General features: G+C 31.5%; 2 protein-coding genes across 5 annotated transcripts in view; both read right to left on the bottom strand.

Moving 5' to 3' along the window:
• Nucleotides 1-5271: 5271 nt before the first annotated feature.
• Nucleotides 5272-7758, bottom strand: LOC110030801 (major pollen allergen Bet v 1-M/N-like). Its single transcript, XM_020733726.1, has 2 exons — nt 7478-7758; nt 5272-5774 (listed from the first exon to the last, which is right to left on the bottom strand). The coding sequence occupies exons 1-2, from the start codon at nt 7659-7661 to the stop codon at nt 5473-5475; spliced, it is 486 nt and encodes a 161-aa protein (XP_020589385.1). The 5' UTR covers nt 7662-7758; the 3' UTR covers nt 5272-5472.
• Nucleotides 7759-8499: 741 nt separating this feature from the next.
• LOC110030800 overlaps nt 8500-10486 on the bottom strand; it is a 33189-nt gene continuing 31202 nt past the window's right edge. For all 4 annotated transcript variants that reach the window (XM_020733724.1, XM_020733723.1, XM_020733725.1 and 1 more), the window contains exon 8: nt 8500-8557. In XM_020733724.1, the coding sequence (XP_020589383.1) occupies nt 8528-8557 (30 nt within the window). In that variant the 3' untranslated portion in view covers nt 8500-8527. The remainder of the gene's footprint in view (nt 8558-10486) is intronic.

Genomic DNA, 10486 nt, shown 5'->3' with positions numbered 1-10486 from the left:
CTTTACCTTATTCATTATATATTTTTTATTTTTTTAAATTCCTCAAGACCAAATAGAATCATAATGTTCATAAAGTGAAGAACAATTTTCTCAATTGATATAAATTTAATTAATCTGTATACATTTATCAAAAAACAAGGCAAAAATAAGAGAGGAGGCCCTCAAACTTCAATTTTTTATTCATCACCAAACACTTGAAGACAAACAAAAAAAAGGGAAAATACATGAAACACATTCTCCTCTATTTATTTGAAGGAACAAGAAACTCTCTCTTATTAGCTCACAACAACCCCCAAACAAGCACTGCAACATATTATTTAGGCATAAGAAGCTGGGTTTTCTGTCAGATACCCTTCAATAGCATTAAACATAAAAAAAATGCCCTCTATGATTTCTTCCTCCTCTTCATCACTAAGAAGAGTATCATCTATAGTGTTATACTCTAATGTGAACTTTGCCAAAGTTTCAGAATCATTTGCTGCTTCATATTTTATCTCGATTGAGTAAGATTCCAACCTCAGGCCAATAAGCCCTCCCTCAATGATAGAGTGTTTTACTATGTGCTCCTCTGTATCTAGTTCCTCAACCCTCTCTTTAATAAAACTGAATTCTTCCACAGCTGCAAACTAAGGTTTAGTTTGTCAAATAATTAATTGTTGATGAATGAAGATAAAATATATAATAAAGAAGTAAAACAAGCAAACAACAGAGGATGAATCAATGGAAGCACACATAAATGCCACACAATTCTTATATATGATAGAATTGTTCATGGCAGTTTACCTTCACCAAAATGAACAATCATCAGAGTGCCAACTCCACCATCTCCTTGAGTAAGCTCAGCACTTGTAACAAAATCAGGGACAAGCTGTGGAACCAAGTTATGTCCATCAACAACGGCTGCATTCCATACTCTGTCGAGCTCAACGGACAACACGAGCTCGCGGGTGAAGGAACCCGAAACCATTGTTGTTCTTCTGAAGAAACTCTGAATGAGAAAAAATTAGAGCTTTTTCCCTCAGTTGGTGTTGGCTTAGTTTCAAGTGGGAATGGCCTTTTTATAGATGTGAGGGTGAGGTTTGATGTTTAAACATATAAATGTTGTGTGGATTATTTTTAAAAATAGGTGAATTTTCTAATAAACAAAATAATTTGTTTTCTTCTTTTTAAAAAGTTTTATTTTGTTTATATTTTAATTAAAATTAAAATATATTTAGTTAGTCTAGTTGTTCTTTAAAATATTTAAAATATCTTTTAGATGTTTTAAGTGTTTTTTAAAATAAAAAATAAAATACGTCAATCAAAAAAATTTTAAAAATTAAAAATTAAATTAAAAATAGGAAATAAAAGTGATGTCAAACGAGCAGTTAATACTTTATTTTTCGTGTTGGATGTCTTTCTGGAGTTCAAAAGGGTTGAGAAGTCGCACGAAGTTATCAAAATTTACGAGTTATTTTTATTATTTATTTTTATTTTTCTATTTTTTTTATTGATTTTTATTTTTTTATCTTTATATTAGAACTAGATTGCATCTATTTCACAACAACTAGGATCCAGTTTTATCAACATTAGGTCATAATAATGAATCCATAATAGTTTGCTCCTTCCTTTCTGAAAAATTACAAACGTGCCACATAAATTTTATGGATTTGTATATGTAAATATTTATATTTATAACACAATATTGGTGCTATAAAACTATAATCTTTATTAAGAAATTAGTATAAGATTTTTTTTTTGTGAAGTTAAGAATTTGAGGGATATAATTGTAACTATTAAGCATTGGGTGTTAAATTTGTAATTACTTAAGAATTGTGTGGTATGTATGTAAACGCCTCTTCTGATAAATTCATAGGAACATCCAAGATTACATATTTCTCATAAAAAATTAAATTTTTTTACAGAAACAGATAAAAATTTGGTCCCAAAAAATACGTTATTTGACAAAAAAATTCTAACTTGAAATTTGAAAATATATTATTTTATTCATTTTTCTTTTGTCCCAAGTATTAGAGTGTGTTTGGGGTAGCTTGTGCTTATCCAGATAAGCAGTTTATCCTGAAACACAAACAGTGGACGGCCTGCGGGTTTCGACCTGTGGCTTGTGTTTATCGGATAAGCTGCGTTTTGAAAATGTTGCCCGCACTTATAAGCTGCACCAAACTGACACTTCATATGATAAGAGTAATAGAATTGTAAGAAAAAGTAAATTTTTGGATTTATATGTAATTATATAAGAATTGAATAGTATGTATGTAAATGCCCTTAATAATAAACAGGGGATCGTCAATAATTCATGCATGTCCCTCTTATTTGTTGTAGCCAACATCACATGGATCATATACATCATATTTTCATTTTCCATCTAATTAGGAAATGTTTCTTACACTTACACACTTAATTTGATCTTCTATTTTGGTTCATACACGCAATATAAATCTTTTATATTTTGTGAACATTAGACTAATGCTAGTAATGACGACCAAATCTCGCTTAATTACTTTGGTTGTCTTTCTCATTCTCTTTATCTCTGGCACATACTACACTTGAGAGACTTTGGGCAATCTAAGAACTTCACTGTATAGACCACCTTATGGGAAAAAACTAGCACTCTTAAGCTAGCCAAAGATGATTCATATTGGTTCTTGGCTCATTGAAGTGTAGCAAGCCTTGCAAATGCTAAAACTTCATATCTTGGGACAAAAAACTACATTGATAATATCATATCATTCTAAGAGATAGATATTGTATGATAATCTGTGTTGCTAGAAATTTTTTTCTTTGTATGGTTTGGATATATGCTCAATAGTGTTTTGGACTATTACATAATTATGTTTTATGATTTTTAGATTGGGATTTAATTATTTGTTGAGTCGTTAATTCTTTTTAGAAGTTGCCAGCTTATAATCCTCTGACACAAAAGTAAGAAAAATATCATAAAGTGATGGCTTATGCTTTAAATGATTAGTTTTAGATCCTAAATTATGATTGATGTTAAAAATGAGGTAAAGAACTCACATCTAGTATAACAGTATGCAATATACTTATAAATTTCAAATCAATCATGGTATGAACCAAGTTGACTCTTCTATATATATATATATATATATATATATAAAGGAATCGGTACTTAGGGCAGACTTTTTATCCATGTCTCCTAAATATCGATCCACCATATGTGCTAATTCGACCCAGCTGGGATTCAAACCTGGGGCAGAGGGGACTTACGCCGAAGCTGCCATCCAACTGGCCACGATTGCGCACCAAGTTGACTCTTATATAAAAATAAATAATATATTTGCTTCATTTTGAGTGTAGTCCGGTTGTGATTATGAATGAATCCTTGCTCTATTGATTATTTTCTAATTAAGTTGAAATAAACCTTTAACTAATCTATCACCTTCATCATGCTTAAAGGTTACAATTTTTAACAGAAGTAAATTATTTCTATTCTATAAGCTTATATATTAAGACTAGATCTTTATCATTAATATTCACAATGCTATTTCTTAAATCTTAAAAATAAAATTAATCTTATTCAAATGAGATATAATAGCCATATCTTCTAACTTGCATAACAAATAAACTCTTTGGCTCTAATAAAATTTGTTGATGAGGCTTTTGATTATCTTTAATGACTTTCTTATGAGTCACAAACCTTCTATGATTAATTACATTATGATTTTTATCATTACCACATCCATCAAGCATAACTAAATTATTGAGGGAGTCCTCTTCATTGTCATCATTATCTTTTAATTCATTAATTAAAGCAAATTAATACAACCTTATAGTGCCTTTAAAGTTCTTTCTTAATAAATAATATAATATATCTCTATTCTCCAAAAACCAAAACACTTCGAGTTATCAAATTTCTCAATCTTTAATTTCATTGCCATCATGCTTCTTTCATAATGTGCTTGGATACCAATTATTTGGGGGAAAAAAGAGAATACATCAATCCATAAGTATAATAACCCACAAAACATGATTAGAAAGAGATTAAGAACCTCAAAAAGTATATTTAATTTTACATGATTCTACTTAACTAAGATTACATCTATAAGTGCATTGAAATTAAAAATTCTACTAACTATAAAAATAGGTATATAAATAATTACACTTTATATAAATTTTAGGATATAAGCAAATATATCATTTTATACGATTAGGCAAGAATATAATCGTTTGTTGCCTAGACAAGGGCTATATACAAGAGACAATATATTTTTGTTACTCGAGTTAATCTCTTCCCTTTTTTTTTAATTAAGGGTCTAAATAAAAAATTATTGTCTAATATGAGCAAGAGGTTCTTCTCATTCTAGAATTGAAAATAGCAATATTTGTTCTTTCTTGAAGAATTTAATTAACCTTCTTTACAAGCACTAGAGAAAAAAAAATCTTTCTCAAATGGAATCTCATTCCTCCTCTTCCTCTTCTTATTATTCTTTGTTATGGGATGCTTCAACATAATGCAAATATATCTTTATATGGTGCTTATGGATGACTTATAATAAAGTTTAATTTAATAAAGCTTGAATTTTGCAGTCGTCATCTTTGAAAATTAGATGTTGATGTTAAAATGGTCTCTAACTAATTTTTTTTTTTTCTATAGCTTTGAACATTAAGGGTAAATGAATCTTAAGTTAGTAGCTATCAATGTTAGAAAAAAGTGATTAAGTTGTATCAATGATAATAATAAAATTTAAACTCTACACTTAATAAAACTGAGGATATGACGATTTATCATTAGAGGATAAGTTAATTAAGTTTTTAGTAACTTTGAAAATGTTTTGAATTCACATGGATGGATAAATCAACATAGTTCAAAGGTATGTATATTAACTTTGCATAAGAGGGTGAATTTACTCAGTTTGACTACCAAATGGCAGCCCTATTCTTGCTTAAGCTTCATTAGATTTTCATCTTAACTTATGTATTGTACTATCAACACATTTACTTAGTTTGTCTCAGAGGATCAAATCAACTTGCGAGAGTAGGTTAAATAAGGTTTTAATGTGCATTACAATCTTTAAGTTATGCAGGTCCTGCTGACATCTCGTCTGGAATTCATTAAACTTAAAATAAAGTCCTAAATAATAAAATTCTAACATTTTAATTTTATCATGTTCATGAAGTTTTATTGTATTTCCTTAAAACCATAATGTTCATAAACTGATGAGCAATTTCTTTATAAATTGATTTGAATTTAAGTCATCTTTTTTTTATTTATTTAAATAAAATAAATAAAATAAAATTAATTAGAACTCTGACTTTTATCATTCAACAAATGCTTGGACACAAACAAAAGATGACAAACCACATGAAGTACATTCTTCTCTCTTGAAATGACACAAGAAACTCTCTTATCTAATATTTTAAGGGAACAAGAAGCTCTCCTAAACCAAGAAAACATGCCACAAACAAGCACATAATAAGATTAACATTGAGCATCACCCCATGGCCTATTATTTAGGCATAAGCAGTTGGATTGTTGGTCAAATATTCATCAATAGCCTTGACAATCAAAAAAAAGCTTTTGGAGATTTCTTCTTGCTCTTCATCATTAAGCGGGGTGTCATCTATGGTTTCATATTCTATCTTGAGCTTGCCCAAAGTTTCAGAGTTGTTTATAACTTCAAATTTTAGCTCAAATGAGTAGGATTTTAGCCTGAGGCCAATAAGCCCTCCTTCAATGACAGAATGCTTTACTATGTGATTTTCACTGTCCAGTACCTCGTTCTTCTCTTTAATAGAGCGAAATTCTTTCACAGCTGCAATAAATTATCAAAATTATTAAGTTTTTTGCGAGCAAATATATCATTTTATACAAACTTGCGTAACTCTACGTGCAGAGTCCAACGAAATCACGGATGTGAGAAAAAAAAATCGATCCGGTAATACGGGGGAATATCCCCCCGTGTTATTTAAGTGTTATTGTGTTTTGAGAATATTCATAGTGTTATAATAACACAATAATACATCAATAACACTTGAATAACATATATTAACAACTGAATAACACGGGGGGAAACAACTGAATAACATGGGGGAATATTCCCCGTGTTACCGGGACCGATTTTTTTTTCTCTGCGTGTGGTGTGATTTTATTGGACTCCGCACATAACTCTACATGCGGAGTCCTGATATAATATTTTTTCGTCATAAATTAGTGAAAATATATATATCAAGATGCTGACCAAAGTCTAGTTAAGAGGATTATTAAAATTTTGAGTTATAAAAGAATTAATTTTAATATAAAAGAATTGATTAATTATTTATATGTTACACTTATCTTAAAATAAATCTCAATATTTTAAAACACATCATAAACAGCCTTTGATTTTTACATCTTCATCCAATTTTTCTTCAAATTTACTTTCACATCTCAAAATGCATCAGTCTATGAAACTAGAATTCTTTCAAAATCTTTCGCATCACATCAAAAATAATATTATTTTAACTTATAAAAAGTGAAATGCATCTTACCATTCACAAATAAGTCGGCATGCATATAAGAAATTGAAGTTTAGGCGGTAGATATGTAAATATAAATAAATTGAGTGGTATATATATAAAGCTTTCAAAATTAAAATCAGGCTTTAAAAAGCTTTTCAGAAGAATACAACAATCATGAGTTGTGAAAAAAATAAGATTCTTCTTTTCATTAGCCCTTTTAAGAAGATGAAATAATTAAGTTCAGATGCCGCACGTCCTAACAGTCATTCACGAGCCACCATATCATCATATATCTGATTTGTGAGTGCGGACTTTCAGATATAATAATTTCCCCTAAACAATAGTTGAGTTCAAATAATAGACGTCCAAATCATTGGATGTTCGAACTACGGCATGAATCATGAGCGTTATTTACATATGGAATACGCACGCAGTTCTGCGTGCATATTTCAAAAAATAATCATCTAATAACTCAGTTATTGGGGCTTATTGAGAGTTAATTGAAGTATAACCTCTCAATAGCCCCCTAATAACCTACCAATATATTACGTGATTTCATACTCGTATTTTTTGCTGTTATTCGAAAGTTTTGTGAGGTTATTGAGAGTATTAACTCCAATAACACCGACATAAACCTTCGATACAATACCTCTCGAATACCTCCATATGCACGTAATTATGTGTGTGTACTCCGTACCTAAATATTTTTCGTGAATCACACCATACCGAGCGCGTGCAAGAGGGAAAAAATTTGCGTGTGATAAACGTACGCAACGCTGGGGTTACATCCACGGTATAAGCCTTTATAACCTCTGTGTAACCTTCTTGTAACTTACATGTAATCTCTTAATATATGATAACAGAAGTGCGAAACTTATTTTAAGGTACAGATAGATTACATGAACATTCTTGTACCCTCGGTATAACCCCAATATCGCACGCAGCGCTGCCTACGTCTATCACACGCAAATTTTTTCCGTGCAAGAGAGAGAGAGAGAGAGAGATTTTGGAAATTTACCATCAGTAAAAATAATCTTTTTGAGAGTACCAGGTCCCCCATCGCCTTCAGAAAGCTCAACACTAGAAATGAAATCAGGCAAAATCTTTGGAAGCAGATTATGGGAATCAAGAACGCCTCCTTTCCATATTCTATCCAGCGAAACACGCGACACATTCTCTCGGCTGATCGAACCTGCAACCATTTTTCCTCAGTGAAGCTCTGAAAGAGATAAAAACTTCAGCTTTTTTTTATCAGTTTATTAGGGTTTAGCTTCTGAGTGTGAATGGCTTCAGAGGGAAAACGGTCTATTTATAAGCGTCAGAGAGAGATTTTTAGGGTTTTTTTTTTATATAAGTATTTTTTTCTTTTAATTTTGTTTAGAGTAATTTAATATTTTACTTCGATATCATGTCTTAGGAGGTGAGGTTGTTGGGGTAAATTTTTAAAATGGAGTAGTTAAACGCAACTGTAATGATGATCTGAAAAATAATATAGCAGTTACGACTGTTACTGATCTGATTTCGAGTCTAGCCAGGGTGGCTACAAAAAAATTCAATCGAAATTTTAGATTATAGCTTGGCTCGTTTATTTCGATCAAATCTTGATATGAGCCAAAATTCAAATGAATTTGCGAGTGATCAACGATCTTCGAGCTAAATTCGCTAAATTTAATCCTAAAATCACTAACGTTGTTAACAAACTAAATTTTTGAACCGAGTTGGGTTCAATTCGAAATCATCACGAAAAAATAATTCAACAATTCGAGCCAAAATTTGAATAAATTTTCGAGTAATTACCGATCTTCGAGCTCACAGCGCTCGTAATAACAAAAACTGACCCACACAAAAAAACACCTATGTTTAGCATGTCTTTGCCATCATATCAAACAAATCAAAATTAAATAAATGTTGACATGTCAGCTGATGGAGGAGAATTCATAAGCCTTTACGTAAATACATAGTCTTTTTGGGGTATGTATGTAAATGCCCCTTTAAAAAGATAATCATACAGAACCTTCTAGAGAACAGAGAAACTACATTGCCAACATATCAAACAAATCAAAATTAACTATATGTTGCAACGCCAGCTGATGGAGGACTATCAATAAGACAAGAGAGGAACTTCAGCATAAAGGCATCAGAATCAAACCATATAAAATATGTTAAGAAAAAGGACATATTTCATAATAATTGTATTTGAAATATTTTTGTTTAATGGAATCAGCTAAATTGAAATAAAATGCAATCATAAAACATTGTTTGATTACTTGGCTAATATATTAATTATGGTTGTGGGGAGACATGCTAAAGCCGATTGGAGAAATATGGAACAAAACTTAGAACATAAGCGCACAAAACCAGAAAACACAGAGAACGCGCGATGTAACGTGAAAAAAGTTCAAGAACGGGAAAAAGTCACGGAGCAACATTACACTAAAAAATTCACTATGAAGAAAATGAGAATTGTACATATTACATCAGAGTCGAACATTTCCGCTCTTTGAAATACTTCAAGTCACTCCACTCATTCACACAAGAAAAATCAAAATATAATTCTTCAGCATCCACAATTCCCACAGTGAAGATAAGACTTAAGTGAAAATTGCCTAAATTTGATTAATGGCATTGAGGCGCTATGATAGTGGCAACGAGGCACTCTAATGGGTGTTGCGGCGCTCCCCTTTGGGCACTGCAATGTTACGTTATTGGATTTCGAATCTGGACTTGGCACCGTGAGGCTGCTGGTGTGCTTTGCAGGGCTACCCTCGAGGCACAACAAGCGGCGCTCCCCTCGGGACACTAGAGTGTTGTGCACTCAAAATTTGAAGATTCACCGCTCGCCTACTTATAAACTTCTTGAATCAACACTAACCCCATAATATGCTTAAAGTTTTAGTTCATGTTGCCTAAAGAGTTACTCACCATAATAATAAGTCCATTCTAACTATCTGGCAATGAAGTTTCGAGTAACAGTGTCTTAACCTCATCAAGCTTGATGCCAACATAACACAACGAATTAGTCACATTATTGAAATTATTCAAGTGTTCAACAGCTAATTTGTCATCTACCATCTTTATATTGTAATCTCTTAACTCGAAAAATTTTGTTTGGAGACAAAGGTTTCCCAAACAATCTTATTAGTGCGGTCATAAGATTAATGGTAGTCTTCTCATTCATAATGTTGAAAACTGCTAATGAGGAAAGTGAAATTCGAATCAAACCTATAGTTGCTCGATCAAGAACTCCCATTATTCTAGAGCCATCGATTCAAGCTTCTTCGTAATTCCATCCAATGAAAAACAGTTATCTTTTTTTTTTTAAAACGACAAATCTTCAATTTGCATTTTTCAGAAAGCAACCATTAAACTTCTCAATCTTATACCTCAATTCGTCCGTCATTACTCCTACTTGAACCAAAGAGCTTTAGAATCTCACTATAATACCACTTATTGGGGGAGATCCGAAAATTAATTTAAGAGATCTGAAGCAAAATTTAAAATACAAACACAAAAAACCAGAAAACACAGAGACCACAAGATTTAATGAGGAAAAACCCAAGAATAAGAAAAAACCACTAAGTTACACCACGCTAAGAAATCCACTTAAAAAAAATGAGGAAAATCGTATAAATAAAACCACACTCAACCCTCTCCTCTCTTTGAAATACTCCATGCCACTCATTCTCACAAAAGAAAACTATAAATCCAACTCTTCAACACACACCCTTCCTACAGTGAAGCCGAAATTTTAAGTGAAATTTGCCTGAATTCAATTATTGATGTTGGGGCACCGAAATAGTGGCGTTGCTATTGTTATTGTGATGGTGATAGTTGAGTTTAAATGAAAGAACATGTTCGAATACGTAGCACATCGATTGAAAACAAACTGAAGAATCCCGAACTGCAATAATACTTCATTCCAAAATCATTCATTACTCATCTTAACCACTGATCAATGCATGCAAAGAATATGATCACATATCACCAATTCAAAAAAGAAAAAAATAGCAAGAACAAGTCTCAAGAA

The sequence above is a fragment of the Phalaenopsis equestris genome, unplaced genomic scaffold, assembly GCF_001263595.1.
Source record: "Phalaenopsis equestris unplaced genomic scaffold, ASM126359v1 Scaffold000761, whole genome shotgun sequence".
Lineage (NCBI taxonomy): Eukaryota > Viridiplantae > Streptophyta > Magnoliopsida > Asparagales > Orchidaceae > Phalaenopsis > Phalaenopsis equestris.
Note: the sequence above shows the minus strand (reverse complement) of the source record. Positions and strands in the feature narration are given on the sequence as shown.